The following is a 25077-nucleotide window of genomic DNA, read 5'->3' as shown; positions in this document are numbered from 1 at the left end:
TTTTATAAATAAATTGATTTTCTCACAAAGTTAAAAATTAAATTCTTCCTAGTTCAATTTTGAGACACCCTATATATACCCTATACATACAATCAGACTGAAAACAGAAGTACGGTACAACACAATCAACAATCGATTCGTGTGCCGACATATCGAGGCATGGGGTACACGCAATATTGGAACATAGATTTCCTATTTAGATTTGTCGAATGTTTCCTTCCACTATTTTCCGGTACAGAATCGGGGAACAGACAGATTCGTTTCCGCACTCGTGGACGGAATTAAGAGACGGGAGGGGTTTCATATTATTTCGCGCGAGTGAAATTGTGTAAAGTTTGTTGATACACGATGATATAGACGATGAATATAATTGGAAAGGAAAGATAATTCTGTTTGATTTTAGTTATATATTATTTTGATTAGTTTATAATTACATCGATCCGTATTGCTGTAAATAAATGGTGGACTATATTCATTCATTTGAATTGATTACAAAACAATCTGTTATTTATTGAAAATAATAATTGTAAATAATGAATTTATTTTTTTTAAAGATTTATGAAATTTAACAAAATTAAAGATTAACGATTTGTAAAATTAAATAAAATTAGAGAACAATCTGATATTTATCGAACGTAATGATCAATTTTTTAAAACCATATTAAGCGATTATATATGTTTGATAGATAATTTATAAAAAAAAGAACATTTCCATAAAAACGGGCGATTTGCGTGACATTTTGTCTGCAAATGCGTAAGATTTATTTTCAAACATTGTAACAAAAACGTCTTGCATTATTTCCGCAAGAGATAACAACTAAGCACTGTGAGCAACAGACAATGATTTCATTGTAACGATTAATCACTGCACTAGTCTATAGTTTCGAATGACTCGTTTTCCTATAGTCTCATTGTTTCAATACACGATTACTTGGAAATTGAACAATGAAAAATTGTGTATCTTGGAAGTCGTAATTCTTAATAGAGTTAACTGAAGGTCGATTCTTTTTGAAACTAAAAGTTGAGGAAAAAAAAAAAAATGAATTTATGGATCAAGTATTTTTTTTTTTTTGCATTATATATGAAATTAATGTTTTTCAATTTTTTTATGACAGTCAAATATTCTAAAAATATTCTTTTTTTTTATATTTATATATGAATCATAGTAGAAGTATATTATAATGTAACTAAAATTCAAAATAGATTGATTCATTCCAAAAACTTTCAGAATTATGTAATTACATTTATTTTAGACAAAATTTTATCATTTTATCCATAAATTATATAAAAAAAAGCTATACTTGTCATCCTTTCTCGTTAATATCAATATTAATGCAAAGTACATAATATAAGAGGTTAAAGAAATTTTTAATATTAGCAAAAAACTTGTTAATCGTATCAATCGTTCCATCATCCATGTCACCCAATTTTTTATTCAAAATCCTAAAACAAATGATGAATATTTCATCCAACAAAGTGATGGATAGCATTTTCTAAACAAGCATTGTAAATTAATATTTCGCAAAATTTCGAATTTTCTTATTATGATATGTAATGATATGTAATATGTACTGTTCGCGTATGTTGAAGCGTTATAGTTGGTTTTCGATGAAATGTCAACGTCCCTTGTAATTATTCCATGGAACTCGATGCGCCGATAAATTATTAATCACTCGTTAATAATTCTTCTTTAAACGGACGTGACGGGACAACGAAATCGGATCACGGAGTATCCAATCGTTCGATAAACAGTATTCGAAATCACGCGAGCGCGATATTGCACTGGCAACATGTGAAAGAAGGAATTTAAACGTTTTGGGAAACGATATCGGTGATATCGGCTATTATTAAAGGCAAATTGAAATGTTTTGCTTTATTACACGGGATAAAAGTGAAGTGAGAGGATAAATCGAGATTATGTCATAAAAGCCGAACGAGGGAAGTGAATTCGCGAATATTGGCACAATGGATTGGTTGTTTATTTGATTTGGGTCTACTTTAATTTGTTCCTTTTTTTCATGTTGGAAGATAGAGAAATATAAATAAAGAAATGAGAAATAAACGAATACTTTCACTTTCAAAAAAATTATTTTTTTAATAAATAAAAACAATTACATATTACGTATACTGAAAATTATAAAAATTATATTAAATTGAAATTAGTTAATATATAAATAGTATACTATAAAAAGTTTTAAAACTTAATCTATCATCTATTATATCACATACAATACAAAATTCAATTCACGATACAAATCTATTTAAGACAATGAAAAAGAATTCGAGATCTGTTCAACTTCCATTTACCATGCATCAAACCTAACCTTTAAATAGAAAAAAAATATTTATTTTACATCATGCACTAAATTACAAGTTTCGATCATAAAAAAATTTAAAAAAAAAATAAATAAATGATAAAAAAAATTCAAATTTTCTTACTAATAACAAATCCGAAAGAAGTCCAGTTCCAAATCGCAATCGAAAGCAATATCTGCAACATTGGTGCATTGGTGTGCACATGAACACAACTGGGTTGACCATTCGTTTAATGGTTTCTCTGTTCGGTACGATGCATGCACAGGGTATCGCCGAAGGAAATAGAGAAGGCTGGTCCGAGGAGAAGAGAATCGATCGAGCGGAATAAGGCGGTTTCACCGGCAACATCGCCCACGGATCCGCTCGAGCCATGGAGCACACGCGGCATTAAGGACATGAACACGATATTGGCTTGGGAAGAGACCGCGCCGGACAGTCCTTAACGAAACTTTACGATATTATGCACCGTGTAACTCCGGCTAGTCGACCAACCGACAAAATGCCATCTTGTTTTTGCCATCCTCTTCGTCGAAAACTGAAAACCCGTCTAGAGAAACTTAAGCTCGTTCGAAACTCGGCTTAGAGATTCGAAGGTGTTATGGGTTCTTCGACGATTCTATAGTAACTTCTAGGGAATATCGTGGAAAGAAGTTTGTAAACTGGACATATATGATTTACATTACAGTTTTATAATTTAATTTTAAGAAAATTATATATTTTGTATCTTAGGAAATAAAATTGTTAAATAACATATTAGTGTACAGAGAAAGAAAATTTATAAGTTAAATGTGCGTTTGATATTAAAAAGAAAGTTTTATAAATTAAAAAGTGGAATTATTAAACATGTTAATGTAACGAAATTTGTAGGTTAAGTGTGCATATTATTAAAAAAGAAATTTTGTAAATTAAGTGAAATTAAATTTTACTTAGCAAGATAGATTATAAATTTATAATAATATATATAAGATAAATTATAAAATATTTTATTTGGAAACATTTTATAATAAAAAATTGAAATGTACTTACAAATGACATGTTTGGAAAATATTTCTTATTAATTGATGAATTTATAATTGATACTAAATTGATACTTTTAATATCCAAATTATTGAATTTTGTATTATTTTCTATATTATTTACTATTTAAAATTCATACTTTTTTATAAGTTATTTGATCTTGTTATTTGAATATATTATTCTTGTTATTTTCTTATTAAAAAAATTTCAAAGAAAAATAATTCTTTTTTTGTATTTAAATCTTTTTTAAAGGAGTTACTTTTTGTATAAAATTATTTCTTTGTATTATATATTATATTTTATTTTTTATATTATTTTTTATATTACATATTATTCATTATATAATCTTTTCTAATTACTAACATTTATCTTAAACTTGTTTTTAGAAAGAAATAATGAAGTCTAATATTATCATGGATTAAATTAGTTTTCTTTCTTTTTATTTTCTTTAAAATAATTTATTTAAAAAAATAAAGTTAAGTTTTATAATTTGTTTATGAATATGAAGAAATTAATTATATTAGAATTATATTAGTTTATTTGAAATCATTTAACTTTTATTTGAATCATTTCTACGAATAATAATAGTAATATAAATAAAAATAATATTAAATGAAATATTTTGTATATTCCTGAAAAAAACACATAAGAAGTAAGTATTATAACTATGTATTAAATAAATATAAAATAGATAAATAATTATATATTTAGATATAACCAAAATGATAAAAAAAATGTTTTATTCTTAATATGATAGAAAGTTAAATATAAAAAAGATAAGTACATTAAAATAGGTAAATATTATATATAATATTTCAAAAAATTTTCATATGTTATTTTTTGTTTTTTATATTTTTCTAATAAAATTAAAAATTTGAAAAAAAATTTGTGTCTCAGAATTCTTGAAAAAACTTTGATACTAAAAATTTTGATTTTGTATTTAAGAGAATATAATTGAATAGATGGCAGGCAAAATTTTTAATTAAATTTTCGATTTTTAATTTTTTTTATTCTGATTCAGTAATATGTGGATGATGCAATTTTAATTTTCTCATTTATTAAAGATTTTGAAAATTGAATGATTCAAAAAATAATAGCTAAATTTTTTTTATCTAAAAAATTTATTTTATTGATAAAAATTTCAATAAATTGATAATAATTTCAATCGACGTTTTTTTTATTATTATTGATATAAATTTAATTTGTCAGTATTATTCTTATTCTCTTTTATTCAATTCTCAAAAATTTATTTCGTAATACTATTCTTTTTATATTCTCATAACTCATTCCTATATTTATTTCAAGCAAAGTGTTATTAAAATACTTACGAAAAGTTTCTCACTATGATCTACTATTTACAAGAATGAAAAATATATTGTGCAAAGTTACGAACTTTTTCTTTTCGAAGTTACGCTCTTTGAAAACCGCGCGCAAAGTTCTATCGACTTCTCCGTTTAATGATCCAGACATAGTACAGTCTTTGTACGATAAAAGAAGCATAGAAAAAAAAGGAAGAAAAAATACATGAAACTGTATAATTGTAAATGTAAATATTTCTTTCTAAAATTTCAATATATGTATAATTTATAATACTTCCCTTAAGCATCCTACTTAGTATGATTCTGAAAGAAATTTTCTTTCAGGTTTTTGCATACCTAGGTAAATTCTTATGTACATAAAAGCATTGAAGCATGCGAGATATAGAGTTCAACGTCAAGGGGTTAATTTGTTTTACGATCGATCTTAAAATATCCATGATAGCACTTAAAACCTTAAATACTTTGACATTTAAATATCGACAATATTAACAATAATGGTATTTTCAATATTTTAAATGTTATTTCTAGTTTTTCAATATTTTAAATATTATTTTGATTATATATCATTTATTGATTATATATCATATTTATTTACCATTATTTGAAAGTCGTATCATAAACAATGTGTTGAATTAACTCAATTATCTAAACATGTGATAGATGCATTAACTTAAAACATTTATTATTTTGAAAAAAATCCGTGAATTAAGCACTCGAGTATAAACGATACGCAAAAGCCTCATAGATGCTTGATCTCAATAGCATGCAACAGCAATTAGTCCTCTTATCGGTGCAATTTCATTAATAAACTATGTTACTGCCCTATTTTTACTGTCTGGAGACCAATGTTATGTGTACCAACGTGACGTACAAAATTATCATAGATTTGATATAGAAAAAAAAAAAAAAATATTGAGAATTGTTTTATCTACTTTTTTTACGGAAATAATTTACGTATAAGCAAGATGAGAGATTAAATGAAAAAATAAATTATTTTCAAAGTATTTCTTTATTTTTTATTAATAATCATTATTTATATTTTGAATTCATTCATCAAAATTTTATAAAACAAATATATGATTTTACGTATAAATAGAAGTAGAACATATAAAATATTTTTAATCTGACGTGAACTATTATTTCTAGAAATTTATTTATTTTTCTTGTAATATTTTATTATAATCTTGATTTATTTTTTTCGAGATCAATTATTTTGGTTACAAAAATTTATTAACTTAAATATATCACAAAATGAAAAGATATAATATTTTAATTTATGAATCAATAATTTTATTTAAATTTTATTTAATGTTTAACTATTTTAATGATTTATTGGCTAAAATCCAAATTGAATTCTCATTGACAAGATAACTGGTAATATTTATTCACTTAAAAATCTTTCCAAAAATAGAAAAATTAACATTTAATCTAAAATCGAACCAATTTCAATCTCTATTAAAAAACATTTTAACGATCACAAACTTTTTCAAACGTTAAAGTATACATTATCAATTTAATTTATAAAATATATAATAAAAATATATAAATATATAATATATATAAAAATCATAAAATATTAAATAAAATAATATTTTTAATAAAAGATTAAAATTAATTTCCATTCTAATTTAATTATTTAAACTTCAATAATTCCAAGTATATAGTGCAAGAGATAACATAACCTAAAATCAAAGAAACTTAATACACACCATATTTTTCTTATTTCTCTTTTTTTCTTTTTTTCTTTTCACAAACGAAAAAAGTATCGAACAAAATATAGAATTTCAGCTATCTATAAATTTTTCTTAACCTTTCTTTTATGGTAAGAGTGTTGCTATTCTAACGAAACTATGAATGAAAGAAAAAGAAAAAACAATATAAGGGAAAGGTTAGCCGACTCGAAAAAGTTTCCGCCTCCCGCGCGTATTGAAATAGTAATGATATGGGAAGAAGACGGTAGGATAACGAAATGAAAACACGTGCTGAACATCCGAGAATCGTCCAACTTACCGGCGAGTTGCGTCAACGCCGTTTACGCGTTATAGCGGTTTCGCCTGGGGAGCTATATGGCAGTGCTATGCACCGGAACTTCCGGTGTAAGTCGAAATAAAAATCCGACAAAGCATAATTGAGCACGTAAATGCTTGTAAATACACTAATATTGTTCTTGAGCTTTATAAACGTAATTAAGTAATATTATTTTCTTTAAAGAGATTCACTAGAAATAAAGTATATAAAAATTGTAAATAAAAAATAAAAGTAAGAATTAAAAGTGATTGAAATACAATTTTACATTGATTATTTTATTTAAAATTCTAAAAAATTAAAAAAATTAAGATAAGAAAATAAATTATAGTCACTTTTTTTAATCGACATAAAATTTTCTAAAATGATTAGTTATTTATAAATTTTATGTAATAAGCTTATCAACTTTAATAACATATAAAAGAATGTATTAAACAATTTCATGCTTAAATAGAACAATTGTTGGAAAGATAAAGAAATTAATTGCGATTATAAATTATTACGTTAGTGTTTTATTAATTTATCAGACCGATCTTTTTGTGTGTTTTTACTATAACAGTTGATTTTGGACAGTGCGACTGTTCAAATATATATTTTTACATATTTCGTATGAAATATACGTTTAACGCAATGAACATATTTTACTAACTGGTATTTCTACTTCGTGACGCAGAAAATTACAGAAAACAAATACTCATTTAAAATATTTAAATGAAAACGTTTATTCATTATTTGGTCAATAAACACAATATTAATAAATCGTTCCAATTGTTAATCAATAGGTAAAAGATATTATAGGGTAAAAAAAAGATTTGAGGTTACACGCAAGAACGTTTGATTATGATAAAACTAAGTATTATGATCGATCGAATACTAATCGAAAATAATCGAGATAGCCACAGTATATGAACTAACCTGTATTTTTCCTATTCTAAACTATTGATAATAAATCATAATCGAATATTTCCTAACACTATTACACTTATATACAACACATACTAACATAACCTCAATTAGACATAATAAACGATTACGCCATCTTGAATATCGAATGATTTTTCATATTTGTTTCGGTTGTCTGTATAGGCCAAAATAACTGCACAGTTTTATCATACACATGTACTCGTAGGCCTGCATAGGCGTGCCTGTACAGTCATAATTGACAGACTTACCGGAACGTGTGGTCGAACATTATTAACGAACATCATTTCCGGAAGGAAAAATATTATCCTTCGTCGCGGGACTGGCTTGTCACTGTTTCATTGGAAAATCGATTCGGAAAACATCGCTCCGGGGTGAAGGTAGCGGCGAGATTACCCGGACAGTAGTGAAACGCAAAAGATAAAATGTCGTGGTGAATTTTTGGCTGTTGAAACATACGACGAAAACCGCCGGAATGACAGGTCATATCTGGTTCTGCTTCTTATTGTTCTTAACGGGCTACTGTGATTGCTCACTAACGGGGACAATATCATCGTTCCCGATAAACCTCGAGAACAATCCTTACTGTCGTATTTGCCCCAATCACACCATGTGCCGATTTCCGGTACGTACATAATAATATTTCGGTGACTCGATTTATTTATTTAATAAATACGGGGAACTTGTTCGGAATATCGTTGGATCTCGTGTTTTCATTCTCTTGTATTCGATCTGTTTTTACGAGAATTTTTATTTGTACGTACAATTGTACATTTGTTATTTGAAGAGATTTGCGTCATTTGTCATAGTTCGTTAAAATTAAGTATTCAGAGATAGACTTCGAATGTGATAAAAAAAAATTAAGTTTTCAAAAAGTATAATGAATTAACTGTGGATGTAATATTAATTTATTAGAAACAAATATAATTTTTTTAATAGTTATTAATAAGTATTTGTAAATGAGAATAAATGTATTTTTCATCATTTTTAATAATAATTTTTAAAATCTAACAATATTTAACAATTTGAAAATTATCATATTTTTTATAGAATTTCTTTTATAGAAATATAAATTTGCATAAATATTTGCACATAATAATAATTATTTAATAGTAAAATATAAAAAAAGTGAGAAAGAGAGAGAGGAGTAATAGGATGTAATAATATAAAGTAAACGAATATTATGAATAGCAAATTTAATTTAAAATATCTACAAATGAAAATTAATTGAATTATGAATTATTTAAAATTGATATAATATATTTTGTAGATTATATAAAATTTTATTGTAAAATTTTAATTAAAATTTTATTTATTTCAATTCTATATTTCTTTCTTATAAATTCTTTTATGATTTTAAACAATTAATTACAAATTAATTGTATATATAATCCTAATTAATGTATATTAAATAAACCATCATAATTTGAGATGGAAATGAAATGAAATTATCATTGAATTGGCCAATTTTAATATATATCTTCTATATTGACATATATGATGTCAATATCATTTATTTATTCTATCGATGAAATTTTTCATTAACATGGTAAATATTAATCATTCCGAGTAAACGTGGTAATTTTGTCCGTTTAATTGACTGATTTGACGAATCAGAAACTGCTGAATAAGATTGATCATTAATCATCTATTGTTTATTTTCTATTGAATTCATAATTTATCAAATATGTATCATTAAATTATAACAATTGGAAACCAAACATGAAATTAAAAAAAACAACTTAAAAATAAAAATGTTAAAGTAAAATATTTTTTAATTATTATATTATTATTTATCATAAAGCTTTTATAATCTTTCATTATAATATTTTTCAAAAAAAATTTAATAGGCAAGAATACAGAAATATTAGATTTTTAGTAGTTGCAAATTTGAATACATATGTGAAATATATAAAATATTTTTTATTCATTATATTATTTTAATTTAATGTAACTTCGATCGTTGTATTTCCTATTTATTGAAAAATGAAATATAACTTCTTGCCTATTAAGAATTACTTTATTTAAGAATTCAATAATTTCATTGCTATTTGATCTTTTTTAATTGATAATAATTAATGTAGAATAGATTTTAATAAATGATTTCATATTTTAATAATAATGTGAAATATAAAATTTCTTAATAATTTCATTAAAGAAAAAAAAGACATACCTTGTTTTTATTGCCATATGAAATAACGTTGTAATATGAAAATCATTTTCTAACCTTAATCTTCACATTCTTTAATATTACTTTGCGAACGGAAAATCATATTTTCTTTCAACATCGATTTTCTTTTTTTTTTTCATCATTGTTTCATCAAAATTTTTATTTTGCCGAGATGAACGAACGATACGGTACCAGCGAAAATAATAAATACGACTGAAATTAGCGAATCGAGAATATAAAAATCCATTGCAGGTGCGAATTGCGCAACAGGAAATTCGGAACGACGACATTGCTCATTATTGTCAATCCGGTATCACGCACACAATGCGTTTATTCTCGGTATACATTTTCAGGCTAGAAGATCGTGCCACTACCCACGAAGAATAACGCGAACACATTCAACACTCGAAATTTTATAGAAAAATGTGGATTCTTGAGACGAATATTAATTCGCGTCAGATATGAGCTGTCGCCAGATGCACATCAGTGCTACCACCTTGATGTTGATGAAAGTGAAAAATTGTAAAAAATCCATAATCTTTCATTGAATTTTGTATAACAATATTATTTTGTAGCCATATCCTATCTTTTGTATAATATTAAATTTTCTGATAAATATTTAGAAATATGTTAATTAATAATTATATATTGATATATGAAAATTTTTTATTGATTTAAGAAATAATTCGATTTAAATTTATCAAAGTGATTCAAGAATTCAATATCAGTTGAATTAAAATAAGTTAAAATCAAAAGATTAGTTCATAATAGATATAATAAAATATTTTATTCAAATAATTAATTTAATAATAGATAAATAAATAAAGCATAATTATTGCATCATCATAATATAAAATTTTTGATTCTGAAAAATTTTATTTTCTTCCAATGCTTTTATTTTGAGATGATTTAATTTGAATAAAATTAGGCATTCTTATTTTTGGAATTGCGATTTATAATTAATAACAAAGAATTGTTTGTATAATCAATAGGAAAGGGACATCATTATTTTTATATCATGTCAAATAGGTTAGCAAAATAGTTTATTTCCAAATTAATTTTTTTTTTAATAAAATGCTTGATAATTATATTAATTTTTAATATTTCCTAAATTCCGTTAACTAATTTATTCAACAAAACATTAAATAATGATTACATTGTGTTACTTAACTTTTTAGAAATGAATTATCATTTTACATATTTCGTATGCACATTGGTGTGAAATGCGACAAGAAGTTTCGACGTTGGATCGGGCAGCGCAAAATTTCAACGGGTTTAAATTTATGAAGCGAGAAAATAACGATGTCAAGTACGCGATATATCGAAAATACCTTTCGCGGTAAAGAGTCGAATACTGTATTAATGATGACTATCGGTGTACATATATGTGTGAACTACGATCTATGGAATTTCGAATAACGATGCCATTCCTTAACATCATTTGTACCAATTACGTTAACATTTCTCTATTTTAGCACCGTTTACGTATCAAATTTTTTCTTCCCAAAATTTCAGATCTAGCTTTTCCATAAAATCATTATTCAATTTAAAATATATAATATATATATATTTATATAATTATTCATTTTTATTTATTTTTTTATATAAATCAACTTTTATACAGATATGTAATATTAAAATGAAATAAATAAAATATAATGTTATGATAAAATAATAAAATATCAATAATAATACAATAATTATTTTTAATATTTGTACTTTATAAAATAAACTTTCATTTATTATTTTATTTAATTAAAATTGTTACGATGATTCTAATAATTTTTGTTATAAATATATTCAGCATAGAATACGTTTCTATGAAAGTTTCTTACCTATATCAACATACATATATTGGAAGACCACATTTCGCTGTCGTGTTCAATATTTTAGTTACAATGATTTATACTCGATACATAAATTATACTATATGTATTATATTCATATCGTTGAAATCGAACTTTTGAAATATGGATATGTTAGAAACAGATTACATTATACGTGACTATCTAGTATTTTGTAACTGTTTTCAATTGTGTACGTGTCACATAATGTTATATAATTATAACAATTTGAACAAGATAATTTGAAATAAAATATATATAATAAACTTTGCTTATGTATATAAATTAATTATCGATATACAATAACAATTATATTGTTAAATTTTTTTTTAGCCTTCTTTAAAAATTTCAAAAATTTATTTTTACTTTCGTCAGAATAAAAGATTTATAAACTGGTTATTTAAACTCGAAAAAGATGAGTAGAAGTAGTAGTCTATCCTTTTTACTTGCTCAATTAATAGACAATACAGAAAGCTGAGAAGAAACCTTTCGATTAAATACCATTAGTTCGATAGCTCTCTGTTGTTATTTCCCTTTAATCCAAGCTTTTGCAGTAATTTTCAGTATTCTCTGTGATTTTCATTTCAATTATTTCCTAAATTTTGTAGCACTTTTTCATTAATCTACCTTGTTTCTATTATTTAAGATATTACAAATGTAGTTTTTATTCATTGTATACATAAATTTTTTTATATGAAAAAATTTGTTTCTTTTATCCATAAAAAGATATAGTACGTGTTCATGATAAACTCAAGTAAAAATACTTCCTCTATACATCAAAGCGAATCTGATGAAGCAACACATCAAAGCTTTGCCTAAAGAAAATATCTACTTCCACTATCTTTCCACTAAATTCGATAGCACTCTTCAGTATGAAAATTTTGAAGAGATTATTTTTATGAAATTCATAATTCAATGATTCAAAACTTGAAAAATATCGTGATATATTGACATTCTGATTCGAGTTCAATTCTGAATAATTTTTAGAAAGTGTCTCAATATATATCATAATATAATTATAATTATAATTATTTATTTTATATTATATTATAAGTATATATAATTTGTATACAATTATAAAAATAGTATACAAAAATAGTATATAATTTTTTCGAGATAGATTAGATAGATTTGAATGAAATCAAACAAGATCTCGATAATTCAATTTAATTTAAAAATCTAAGATTGCGATCTTCCAAGCAGATCTAAAGAAGAATCTTTCAGGATCTTAAATCTCAGTAATAGAGCAATAATAGGTATTCTCTGATTTTAGTAGATATCTAATCTCATGCAATGAATCTTGAAACTCAATTCTCAACAATTGAGACAATCTCTATTTAAATACAATTTAATATTATTTTCAATAAAATTGATATAACAAATTATATATATTATTAAAATAATTATTATTCCTACTAATGTTGAATTACTAACAAAATTTCAATAGACATCTAATACGTCATTTTCTTAGCTCGATACTGATGGCATTAGATGTATAAACCTCCAGCATGCTGATCTGGACGACAAAGATATTGAAACTATACTCCATTGGCACAATACTTATCGCAATACTGTGGCAAGTGGAAAAGAAATACGAGGAAATCCAGGTCCACAACGTCCAGCAAAATTTATGATGGAAGTGGTAAGATTTAATTTAGATTAAGCCATAATGCCATAAAAAAAAAATAAAAGAAAAGAATAAAAATGAACAATTATTCAGAAATTGAATTATCTAAAAAAAATATCAACTCTCCTACATGTTTATAAATGTAAATCCAGCTATTTCTGATTCTTATTTCATAAATCTCTTTTGTTTCTGCTTTTGTTCAATACAATATTTACTTTTATCTAAATATATATGTATATCTTTATGCCGTTATTTTAAATATTCTTTGATTATTAAACTGATCAATCTAAACTCAAATTCATAAAATATTATTGAGCAATTATTTCTATAGTGTTTGTTAAAAAATTATTATTCCATATAAAATATATTCGTATTCATTTCAACTAATGTCACATTACTATTAGTAAAAATGAAACATCATATAAAAGTTAATGGATTTTCTATAAAAATAATCACTCGTGTTCGTATCTAATGGGAATATTTGTTTTGACAGATGTGGGATGACGAACTTGCTCTTATCGCGAGACGATGGGTAGTACAGTGCAACCTTCTCGAGAAAGATCAGTGCAGAGATGTTGGCAAGTAACTCCCACGGATACATATCATTTTTCATTTCCCTTAGTCGTCCCTATCATTTTTCAATATCCATCGCGTATACGTTCGAACACGAAATTGTTCCTCCTGTAACAGGATCAATGTGTCTGTGTGTTCTCCTCTTTTTATCGCAATTTCTCTCCTTCTTGTTTACGAATACCACTCTCTTCCAACCTATCTTCTTCCTTTTCCATCCCCTTATAACTCGTTTTGGCTTCGTTTCAATTTGCAATCGTAAGCCGCAAAAACGATATTGGCGCTTGTAAAAGAGAGAAATTTCATTTGGTTTATTGTCTATTGCGATGGGTGATCTGCAAGATGATTATCAAATATTTAGATGGATATTTTGTAAAGGCGGAATTATTGTGAATTATTGTATGCTTGAAATCATCAAATATTTTAATTATTATGTTTGAATCATTTTTTTTTCAAAAATAATTTCTTTAAGCTTGATCAAAATTATTAATTTTCGTTTAAAAAATTTTTCAATAGTTGGTAATACAAATTTTTACAATTCTTATATCATTTAGTATTTAATTATGTATTTTTCAAATTTATTTATTATCTATATATTTATTTATAGACAAAATAAAATTATTTAAAAAGAAAAATTGATTGATTGAATCATGTGAAGAAAATTAAAATTTATAAATTCATGGAATTTTTTTTATTTGAAAATGTTTCGAATATCTTAACGAAAATTGAAGAAAACAAATAAAGTGATGCGATTAAAAAGCTTATTTACTTCTCTTTTATATATATATATATATACATCATTAATAGAGGAAAAATATTGCTTATTTAAAACGCGAATTACATTTTTATTATTAAATCATACTTGTTGATTCAATCAATTTAAAATAAAGTACAATGTGAAATAAAGAATAAATAATAAAAACACGATAAAATTACAATAATTCCAGTATGTAAAGTAAAATATTTTAAAATGTGTATAAACAAATAATTATGAAAAGAATTTCATGTAGAAAAATGTGCGATGAAACTGAAAAAATATTTAGTAATTGTCAGAAATTCCTGATCAAAAAATATATAATTTTATTTTTTCATTATTAATAAGAAAAAGAATTTAAAAAAAAATATTATTGATCAAGTATAAAATTATGTATACAATATTAATAATTTTGCAAAAAAGATATTTACCTCTAATTTTTTATTCTTTCATTAACATTTCAATATTCTCGATTTTGTCTCATTCAAGTTTTTTCTAGCGGATAAGTTGGTCAAATCATCTTCGTACAAAAAAACAAATCTGAAAGAATGAAACTTGAGGAGCATATGGGTCATGCAGTTGGTTCTCTTTTACCAATCCAATGACCAGGATACCTTTTATTAAAACGATCTGGAGTATGAGATTGAAATAAACGGGAGATCAGTCACATGTGAATCACATCTGACAAATTTTTCTATTTGTGTAGATTCTATCTGTAGATTCTTTCTGGTTCTCTAGATTCTAAGATACAATTCCCATCTTTGACTCTCAAAATTATTTGAAAATCACACAATGTCATGGCGGAGATTAATTCTCTAAATCTGTAAGATATAATTCAATCAGTAAAGTTCCTAGATTAGGTCCTTAGTTCCATTGGGTATAATTTCTAAATTGATTCCTTAGTTTCTGATCAAAGTTCTACTTACAATTCCCAAGTTAGTTCATTAATTTCATTGGGTATAATTTCGAAGTTGATTTCCTTGTTTCGTTAAATACAATTGGATTCCAAATTAAATCTATGTTTATTGAGTGGAATTGATTTCTAGGTTAGATCCTAGAAATTGGATAAATTTAAAACAAAAATTAAAAACAAAAATTGAAATCATAGAATCAATTAAAATTGTATTAAAATCTTCTATAATTATTTGTCTTCATTAATAGATATAGAACCAATGATCTTTGTACAAACATGTAGAATAAATGTGATAATTTAAATGTATATAATAACTTTAACTTCATAAATGTTTACATTAGTTATTACATTATTGTTATTATCACTGCAAATATTTTTAATTAATTTGCGAGATATTATAATCATTCTAGATATCATATTTTTTGCAGGATTTGGAGTATGGCAGAATGTGCACATTTTCGAGATAGATAACATGGGAAACCTGTCATCCATAGCAAGGATTCGCTTTCATATTCAATCATGGTACGACGAAGTAGAAGATTTCGATTCGGCGGAATTCGGGTGAGCTCATTATATTTTCGCACAGATATCACTTTTTTTCTATTTTATATATATTTTATATATTTTCTCTCTTTCTCTTTTTTTTCTACGAAAATAAATTTGATATAGAAATTTCATTGTATATCCGTGCATTACGTTCAATTGTATGTCTTGTTAAATTGAATTTTATTTATATGATGGTTTCTTTGAGTTTTATTCTTGTTTTCTTCATTCTTTCTTTGAAGTCCAAAGAATTGTTGTACAAAGTCAAAATTAATTTTTTCAACATGATACCTGCATATTTTTAATAATTATATAAACATACGTACATATAAACATATATTTTAAAATATTTAATACTTAAATTTAAATTTTGCCACCATTCCTTTCAATCAAGAATTCACTTTTGAAGAATTGTTTAAAAATCTTGTTTCCTTTTTTCGTTTCTTTCGCTCGAGATCAAAGTACCAAAATAGTTCGTTGTCTGGAGTAATTGAAGATTTTATCGGCCGTGGAGGAATAATTGAGTTTGCGAAAACTCCAAGAATACCTGGCATGAAAAATTGATAAACGTGTAATAAAAAGATTTTCAATCCTGATATACGTCATGTTCTATAATTAATATAAAGATTGTTCGAATGTCAAAAAAATTTTTAATCAAATAATCGTAAATCTGTTTTAAAATATGAATTTAAAAATAAAAATTTTATATGGCAAAGTTTGAATTATTCCATGTTCAAATACTAATGTGTATAATTAATTGATGAAATTTAAGATAATTAACAGCAATTTAATATTTGAAAATGAAATAAATATATATCTTTATAAATATTTTACAATCAATTGTAGAATTATTTTGAAAAAGATTTTTGATCTTTAAAGTTCTTAAATTATGGTATTATTACATTTTTATCACAATTTTTATAATTAAATAACTTAATTTTTAATTTATATTATATCATATAAAAATTTTAAAAAAAATTTTAAATATTTTAAATAGTAATAAATTCTGTTATTACATAATTCAGAATTTAATTTTGCAATGTATCTAAATAGATAAAAAAAAATTGCTAAATTTAAAACTGTTAAAATTTTAAGTAATAATACAAGTATTATTAAGTCTTAAATATATTTTTCTTACATTTGATTTTCTGAAATTAGTGATTCTAGCAAACATATTTGTAAAGATTTATTGCTTATAAACGATTGACATATAAGTACGTATAGCGTGTAATCTAACAAGATAAATAGGATTTGATTAAAAAGATTAAAAAAAAAAAAAAAAAAAAGGAAGTGAGAAATATCGTTAAAAAAGCAAATTAAAAAAAAATGGGTATACATTAATCACATTGGCAGGGTTTTATCGGGACGTAAATTCGCTATTTGCATTAAGGACGATTCGAACGGAAAAAAATGAAAAACGTGAAATAAAAAAAATGAAAAACGTGACTTTGTGATGTTATTCCCGTTTATAACACAATTTTTATCTCGAAATTTTTTACATAATTTATCGTTGAATATAAAAAAAATATAATATTCAATATCATCAATTTTTGTTTAAAAAATTTTTTCATTTCAAAGTAGTAAGTATAATAATTAAATAATTTGAAAAATTAAAAATTCCAATAATTTCGCCAAAATTTTATTTTAATAATTGCAATGAAGCAATATATAATTTAAATTTATATAATTTTAAATAAAAATTTATTTCAAATAAATTTATTTTTAAATAAAAATAAAAATTCAATTTTAAAAATTATTCAAACAAAATGTTATTATAATAACATTTATTTATATAATAAAACATAACCTAACTTTCGTGCGATAGAAAACAATCAACGAGTTAATATCATTAAATTATATTCAATGAAATTTAAACGATTTCCTTTCAATTTTCGATCAAAAGTAAAGTCAGAAAAAATACAAAAGGAATCAAAAACACAAGTTCTTTCATTGTGATATATTTCTGTATATGCACTCACCTATATGTATACACGTCGAATACCGTAAATGTGTGCGCAAGTTCGCGAGAAAATCCACACGTATTGTCATTCTGAGCACCGTGGCAATAGCCTAAGTTGAATTGATCGAAACGACTTTTATGTGCCAAGGCTTTCACTTTGTGAATGGTCGATCCAGTATGTGTAGACACTGTTAACTCGCCTTTGAATTTGGCCAAAGGTTTACATTGATTCTTTCTCCACTATCCCTATAATCCTGGCTCTTTTCTTTATACTTTTTGTCTCTTTCTTTCTATTACTCTCTATGTTTCATTTAACTATCTGTATAGGATAGATGGATTTCATTGTAGAGATTTGACTTTGCCTGAGAAAACAGGTAAAAATTGATCACTTTTTTTTTAAATCTAATAAGAATATTATCATGATAATATTGAGAATAATTTGGTAATAATTTTTATCCTGCAGAAAATATAATTATTGTTGATAAATAAAATTCTTTAATAATTAATTCTCTATATTTTGAAGTTCATTTATTTGTATATATCTAATATACTTTAATTAATAAAGATATTATAGAATTATTACAGGTAATCAATAGATATTTCTGTTTATTTGAAATTTAAGACATATGTACATTAATACTAATAATTATATTTTGATAGAGTAGTTAATTAATTTTCATTGAATCAAATTAAATGAGAATGGATAAATAGAATTTCTAAATGATTCAGAGAATGAAGAATAATAACTGATACAAAATAATTTACATATTAAATAAATTAATAATATAATATTCTAATCTATATATTATGCTCTTTTAGGATTAAATTTATTTTTTTCAATTCTTTTTATTAATTCACGCACGTATATATTTGAATTTATATTATGCATTTAAATTCAAACATATTATTTAAAAATCGGAATTCAAATTGGCCAATATTTTCAGAATTTTATCATTTTCTATTATTATCTAGTGATGTTAGATATTCATGAACTAGTAGAATTGATATTTAATTAATAATCTTAATTTTAATTCTATCCCTACTTAGATTTCTATTTTCGTTTTATACAACGTTCATTGTATATCATTTGATTTCGATAGAAATGAATAAACTTTTATAATAAACGATTTATATTAAGATAGATGTTTCAATTTATTCATTCTAGATTGGTGAATTTCGTCGCAAAAAGTAACTTGCCTTACATCCCATTCGCGTTGTCGACAATTAGCCGGATCGGTTGCGGTCGTGCAATTTACACACAGCGATCGAGATTCAAAGTCAAAAACATGGCGACGTCGTCAACTGAACATACAATAGCTATTGCATACGGAGAAGTTCGTGTGGAGGCTCTCGTGTGCAATTATGGCCCTCTTGATTGGAACACACCAAGAGAATTGTACGAAGACGGTGTACCGGCTGTTTGTCCAGCGGGAACGATGCGGAGCACACAATATCGAGCCCTATGTCGTAAGTGTTTCCTCTTCTATGAACTCATGATTATTGTCCCCTACTTTCTCTGTCTCACTTATTCCCTTTAGGCCCTTCTTATGTATCGCGCTCGTTATATCTCCTTATGGCGAGTTTCGTGACGATGAAATGATGAGATCGTTTGAGAGAGCGCTCGAATCGCTTGTCTTGCTTTGTCTTTAAACTCAGGAGACTGAGTTTAGATTATTCGATGTATTATTTAATAAGTTAATTTTGTTTATATATAATTATTCCATTATGGAATACGTGTTAGATGCTTGTGATTGTGAAGAAATATACGATTGAATTGTGAACGTTAGAAAAATGTTGTTTGTTTAAGTGAAAAGTTGATTTCTTTTTTCTGTGAATTATAGAATATGCGACAGGTATAGAACATAAATTGCAGTAGAATTGTATAATCGAAATGATTGAAGTTAAAAAAATGGAAAATTCGATAAAAAAAGAGGTACATTTATTTTCTTCTAAAAACTAGAAATAAGTGTAGAATGTGCAATATGTAAAAGTTACTTCAAATTTATGCAAAAAACTGCAATTGCAATAATTGAAATTATTGAGGTTAGGAAAAAATATAAAGTGAATATTCTATGAATTAAAATAAAAAAGATGTGTGTCTAAAATCATAAATATTTATTAACTTTTTTTTGATATTGGATTATTTGAAATTTGAACTACGATTGAAATAAAAAGATATTTTCCGTTTTCCGATAAAATTGTATCAAAATGATGAAATAAAAATCAAATCAACTGTTAAGTGAAAGACTGATTTTCTATGTTCAATCTACTGGAGAACACTCACAGTAAATATAAATTGTAAATATTGAAATGTAACTTTGTCAAAGGATGAAATGCAGTCATCGGCTTTTATATTATTTGTTTCACTTTTTATTGTATACAAAATATCGATTTTTCATATGTTGAAATACAACGGATAAAAGAAGATTTTGTGCGATTTTGTAGCATTTGTAAAACGATTCTGTGTTTTTATCAAATTACAATTATTAATTTATTCTTATTTACTATTGATTGAAAATATTTTTTTTATTTTAAGAAAACAATTTTGATAATTAAGATTTAACTTTGATAAATCATTATCAACGTACTTAAACATGTTTTCGATTTTTTTTTCGATTTATAAAAATATTTTTTTCTTTTTTTTTTATTATTTAACGAAAATATATTATTCGTTCGTAATATCATAGATAATTGAACGATTTTAAAATCAATTACAAATCAAGCACAAATGATTTTAAGAATTGCCTATTATTTCTGATTGTGAGGTTAGGAATAGCTATTTAAAGTTACAGAACATTTCATAAGTAGATATAGAGGGCAGACTGAATATTAAGGGAGATTTCCAACAATCTTATTCAGCATTCTGTGTAGAGTCACTTTTTCTGACTTCGACATAGTTTTAGGAATGTATTTCTCTGAAAATTTTCACTTCTGTTTAAAATCCAACTAAATCGAATGAAAAGCGATAAAACCGTCTCTATTATCCTTGTCATTCAAAGAAATCTATATTGATATCTTTATCTCAATTAATATCTATTATTTTCATATTTTGTTTCATCTTTTTTATCTTACATAGTTAAAAAGTTACTTCATGCACAATAACCTAACCTATTTCAATATCGCACACAATTGATGAAAAGTTAATATTATTATTAACAATATTATTATTATTATACAAATTAAAAAAAAAAAACAATATCCATTAAAATTACATGCATCTAAAATTTTTGCACAAAACCCAATTAAACAGAGAACATATATGTAGCTGTTCTTCGTTCTCTAACCATTGAAAATAATTGCGGATTACGATTCATCATTCAGGCAAAATGGTGGAAAGTCAAAGTTTAATTAATATCGGGATATATATTGATTTATTTACGTGGAAACTTGGATGGATGTTATCAAATTATCGTTTTCATGGTTAACATAATTCTTTAATCTGTCATAGGAGAGCGCGCGCTGTTTGAAAATCAAAGTAAAAAATCGAAATGACAAATGGATTAATTTTGTCTCGTGCGCAGAACTTTACTACCATTTCCTCTTGGCTTGATCTTTACGATTTTCTTCCGTAGAATACGTAATCGGATCTGAACCGACCACGTAATTTTCGCAACGATTATGGATCCAAATCACGTGGATCACGAATACATCATATCACGATCCTTCCATTGAAACATATTAATTTTTTTCTTCGTTATGTGTATTATTTCATTGACTGGAATCGCGATGAAAGAGTAAAGAAAAGAAAATGAGAGCGAAAAAATATTACTGCAGAGAGCAGAGTCACGCAATTTCAGTTGTAAAATGGGTGTAACGAGGTTTGTCTTGTTATGATTATTGCTTTTTAAATGATTTTTGTACTTTAATGATACTCTAAAAAAAATATATTTATTGTTTTTCCATATTGCATAACTTTACACTGCACATTTCTTTTTGACATTTTTTTTTATGAGAAGAAGATATTGAGAATGGAAAATAAAATAATAAAAGATCGTTGTGAGGATTTTATAGAAATTTTTTAAAATTGAAAATAATCGTATAAAAGAAATATAATATAATAAAAGATTTTATTTTATTTTTTATTTTATTAAAAAATTTAAAAAAAGGAAAAGATATTATTTTCTATAACATAATTATGGAATAAAATGGAAAAAAGAAATATGTTAAGTATAAAAATAAATATAAAAATAAAAAAAACTATGTACAAATATTTTGTGCATCCATGGTAAGCATCAAACATCAATCTTCGTAGTAACATTACGTCGTAAGCAAATAAATCTTACACAGCTCGGCTGTTTCCCCACGACTCGACATTTTCCCTCTTCCATACTTTCAAAAAGCAAACAAGAAAACCGACATATCGCGTGACTCGTTCTGTATACCAAAACAACGAGTACCAATCGAAAATTCCTTTCAGAGAACGCACATGTACGACAATATACGATTTTGTTTGTAAAATTTACATAGAAATGATATTATTTTTTTCTATAATTCTATTAATATTTCGATATATTTAAATTCAATTAATTAAAAAAAAAAAAAGAAGAAGAAATAAACTATGATTGGATATTTCATAATGAAGAATTAAAACTATTTCGAATTACATAAACATTTTGATTAAAAGAGTTGAGAAAAATAATAATAAAATTGTTATAGGGAAAAAAGAATGCTATTTTTCAATGATTTATTATTCATTAATAACATTGGTTGAAAATATGAAATTTTACTGTGTCATATTGCAAATTTTCATGTCTATTTGAAACATAACCTAAATTTATTTCTAATTTTAAAAATACGATATATTTTTATATATTTGTCTACGTAATTGTAAAATTTATTAAATTAAGTTATTATTATAAATTGATTATAAATAATCAAGTATTATTACATTATTTTCTCTCATATCAGGAATAAATTTGCTCGTAAAATATCACGAGGATAATGTGCAGTATACGTTATATATATGATCGTTGAAGTTTTCTTTAAAATATTCTCATTTCAATAAAAAAAAAAAAAGAGACAGAGAAAGAGAGAAGCATATAAAAAGAAAAAAATTATAAAAAAAATTGATTGAATTTTTCAGAAAAGTTTCAGGGATGGCATACACAAAAGCAGCGTAAAGTTCAAGAGAAGCGAGGTAAAAAAAACAATGGAACAACGAGCAACAAATTTGTGAAATCTACAGTTTATCTTATTCAACTAGTATTATTATTTCTGATACGCCTATTGACGTGATCGTCCACTTATCGTCGTTGTCCGATGTGCTATTAATAGACCGTATTCACCAGGTAAATCGTTTTCTTAATTGATTTTATTTATATAACAGGGGATAAAAATCTTCGAACAAATAGATCTTTCATTAATGAAATATAATAAATAACACAGAAAAGAAAGATACGAAATAAAGTCACACAATTAATTTTAAAACTTTAATGTTATTGTCGTTTAAAAAATAATTGACTTGATGTGTTTAAAGATTTGAAGGAAGATATATCAGTTCGAAGATATTTCCTTGTTATTACGTATAAAAATAATGCAAATACATTCAAAAAGTAAAATAAAATTCCAAATATTTTTTTTAGATTACAATTAATATTTGAATAAGCAATATAGACAATTCCTTGTTATTTTGTTCATTAAATGTTAATAATATTATAATAATCGGTTAAAATCGATTTAACAACTATAACTTCAATTTTTCTAACCGATCGTATCCGACTATTGTCGAATCGATCCGAAGTCAGACTGTTTACTGCCGAGTCAAATCCCTAGTAATACGAACTATCAACATTTAACCGAATACTTCCGATTCGACCCGAAGTTGAGATGCTCGAGTCACGAAGCCTGATATTATCCATCTTTCTCTCTCCCTTTGTTTTTAAATACATTGAATCACAAAAGGCTAAATTCTCTCTAATAAATTATTGACGAGGAAGCTTTAATTTTTTCATCATCCTAAGCATTATAATAGAGATCCACTTTATTCCCTCATAAAACCTATCTAGCCAACAATCACTATGTGTCACCCTGATGCTATTAATCTCTATTCGCCTTTTCATTATAGTTAACCACTGTTTATACCATAGTCACCGGGGTCGGCTCATTAACTTCGATAACGAGGAACCTGGATCTACTAAACGCGTCTATCGCCTACCATGTTGACTTCTTACTCGGTCAATTTACCGTCCTCTTACTTTTTTTTTTTTTTTTGTCAACTCCAAGAATTTGATCTTACGATTAAACGACCGTGACGAGGCAACACGAACCTGCCTACGGAAAAAAAAAAAAAAAAAAAAGAAAAAGGAGGAAAGAACGAAGGAAAAGGAACGGACCCGACTTGTCCAGAGCGATAATTGAAAGAGACCGAAAAGAGAATCGGGACAAGACGGTTGATGAATATTTCAGCGAGGATCAAGGCTGAGAATTATGGGGCGGAAAAGGAAGGGTCTCTGTAGAGGGAACAGCTGGAAAAGGACGTGTCGTGGATTTCGTTTCACGAAGAAGAAACGAGGAAATCGACGTTCCGTAAGTGGAACGGTGTCGACGCCCGTTTTGCGTTATTTTCTTGTTTGGTCGCGATGTCGGCCCACGTTTTTCCTCGTGGCATATTTGTTGCCTGACGTGTCGTCGAGTAGCGTTCGATTGGTCAGATTGCCCTTTCCAAGATGGGAGCAAATACTTACTTATACGCGAAGAAATTTGGATGATATTTTGATTCTGGTGCATCTGGTGTAAATAGACAAAGATGGTTCTATTAAAATAATCGTTAGTTGTACATATATTATAATAAGAAAAATGATAAATTGATACTTTTATTTTTTTATTTTTAAGTTATTCTAAGAAAGTGGATGTTGTATATTCATAAATTGAATTCTATATTATCTGATATTTGTTAATAATTTTTATTTAAGAGATATAATGATATTGTATTATCTTTTTATGTATTTCAAGAGAATAGAAATGAAAATATATGCAGTATTATCTAAAATTTATTATCATAACCTATAACTTTTAATCCATTAATACAACAATGCTATTACACGTCAAACGTTATTATATACATATATATATTATACATCATACAAAAGATCGTTCTTA

The 25077-nt window shown here is 25.5% G+C and overlaps 4 protein-coding genes and 1 long non-coding RNA gene across 12 annotated transcripts in view; 3 read left to right on the top strand and 2 right to left on the bottom strand.

The window, feature by feature from the left end:
- The window catches only part of LOC726119 (inactive), a 49643-nt gene extending 46436 nt beyond the window's left edge, over window positions 1-3207 (top strand). For 3 of the 5 annotated variants that reach the window (XM_016911847.2, XM_026446011.1, XM_026446012.1), the window contains one exon: window positions 2582-3205. In XM_016911847.2, coding sequence (XP_016767336.2) covers window positions 2582-2759 — 178 coding nt within the window. In that variant the 3' untranslated portion in view covers window positions 2760-3205. Of the gene's footprint in view, window positions 1-2581 lie in introns of all 5 variants that reach the window. The other 2 variants (XM_016911857.2, XM_016911850.2) reach the window with 2 other exon arrangements.
- Window positions 1-25077, bottom strand: part of LOC409807 (arginine kinase) — a 98365-nt gene that overhangs the window by 53384 nt on the left and 19904 nt on the right. For 2 of the 3 annotated variants that reach the window (XM_016911875.2, XM_016911869.2), the window contains exon 5: window positions 24174-24705. The exons of the other annotated variant lie outside the window; for it this stretch is intronic. In XM_016911875.2, coding sequence (XP_016767364.1) covers window positions 24391-24705 — 315 coding nt within the window. In that variant the 3' untranslated portion in view covers window positions 24174-24390. Of the gene's footprint in view, window positions 1-24173; window positions 24706-25077 lie in introns of those variants that run through there. 3 annotated transcript variants of the gene reach the window in all.
- LOC100579018 (venom allergen 3) lies at window positions 7955-13843 on the top strand. The gene is made up of 3 exons (XM_016911899.2): window positions 7955-8223; window positions 13084-13254; window positions 13733-13843. Exons 1-3 carry the CDS (start codon window positions 8074-8076, stop codon window positions 13823-13825), a joined length of 414 nt encoding a protein of 137 aa, XP_016767388.2. The 5' UTR covers window positions 7955-8073; the 3' UTR covers window positions 13826-13843.
- Window positions 13000-18338, bottom strand: LOC107964341. 2 transcript variants are annotated; one of them, XR_003306472.1, is made up of 5 exons: window positions 17999-18338; window positions 15490-16566; window positions 15178-15384; window positions 14995-15117; window positions 13000-14144 (listed from the first exon to the last, which is right to left on the bottom strand). It is a non-coding gene; the product is annotated as an uncharacterized LOC107964341 (long non-coding RNA). The 2 variants fall into 2 exon arrangements; XR_001702809.2 differs by having other exon boundaries at window positions 14995-15103.
- On the top strand, window positions 15762-24286 carry LOC100578978. The gene is made up of 4 exons (XM_026446017.1): window positions 15762-16037; window positions 19145-19446; window positions 23063-23267; window positions 24044-24286. The coding sequence occupies exons 1-3, from the start codon at window positions 15805-15807 to the stop codon at window positions 23212-23214; spliced, it is 687 nt and encodes a 228-aa protein (XP_026301802.1). The 5' UTR covers window positions 15762-15804; the 3' UTR covers window positions 23215-23267; window positions 24044-24286.

This window comes from Apis mellifera, linkage group LG1, assembly GCF_003254395.2.
Source record: "Apis mellifera strain DH4 linkage group LG1, Amel_HAv3.1, whole genome shotgun sequence".
Lineage (NCBI taxonomy): Eukaryota > Metazoa > Arthropoda > Insecta > Hymenoptera > Apidae > Apis > Apis mellifera.
Note: the sequence above shows the minus strand (reverse complement) of the source record. Positions and strands in the feature narration are given on the sequence as shown.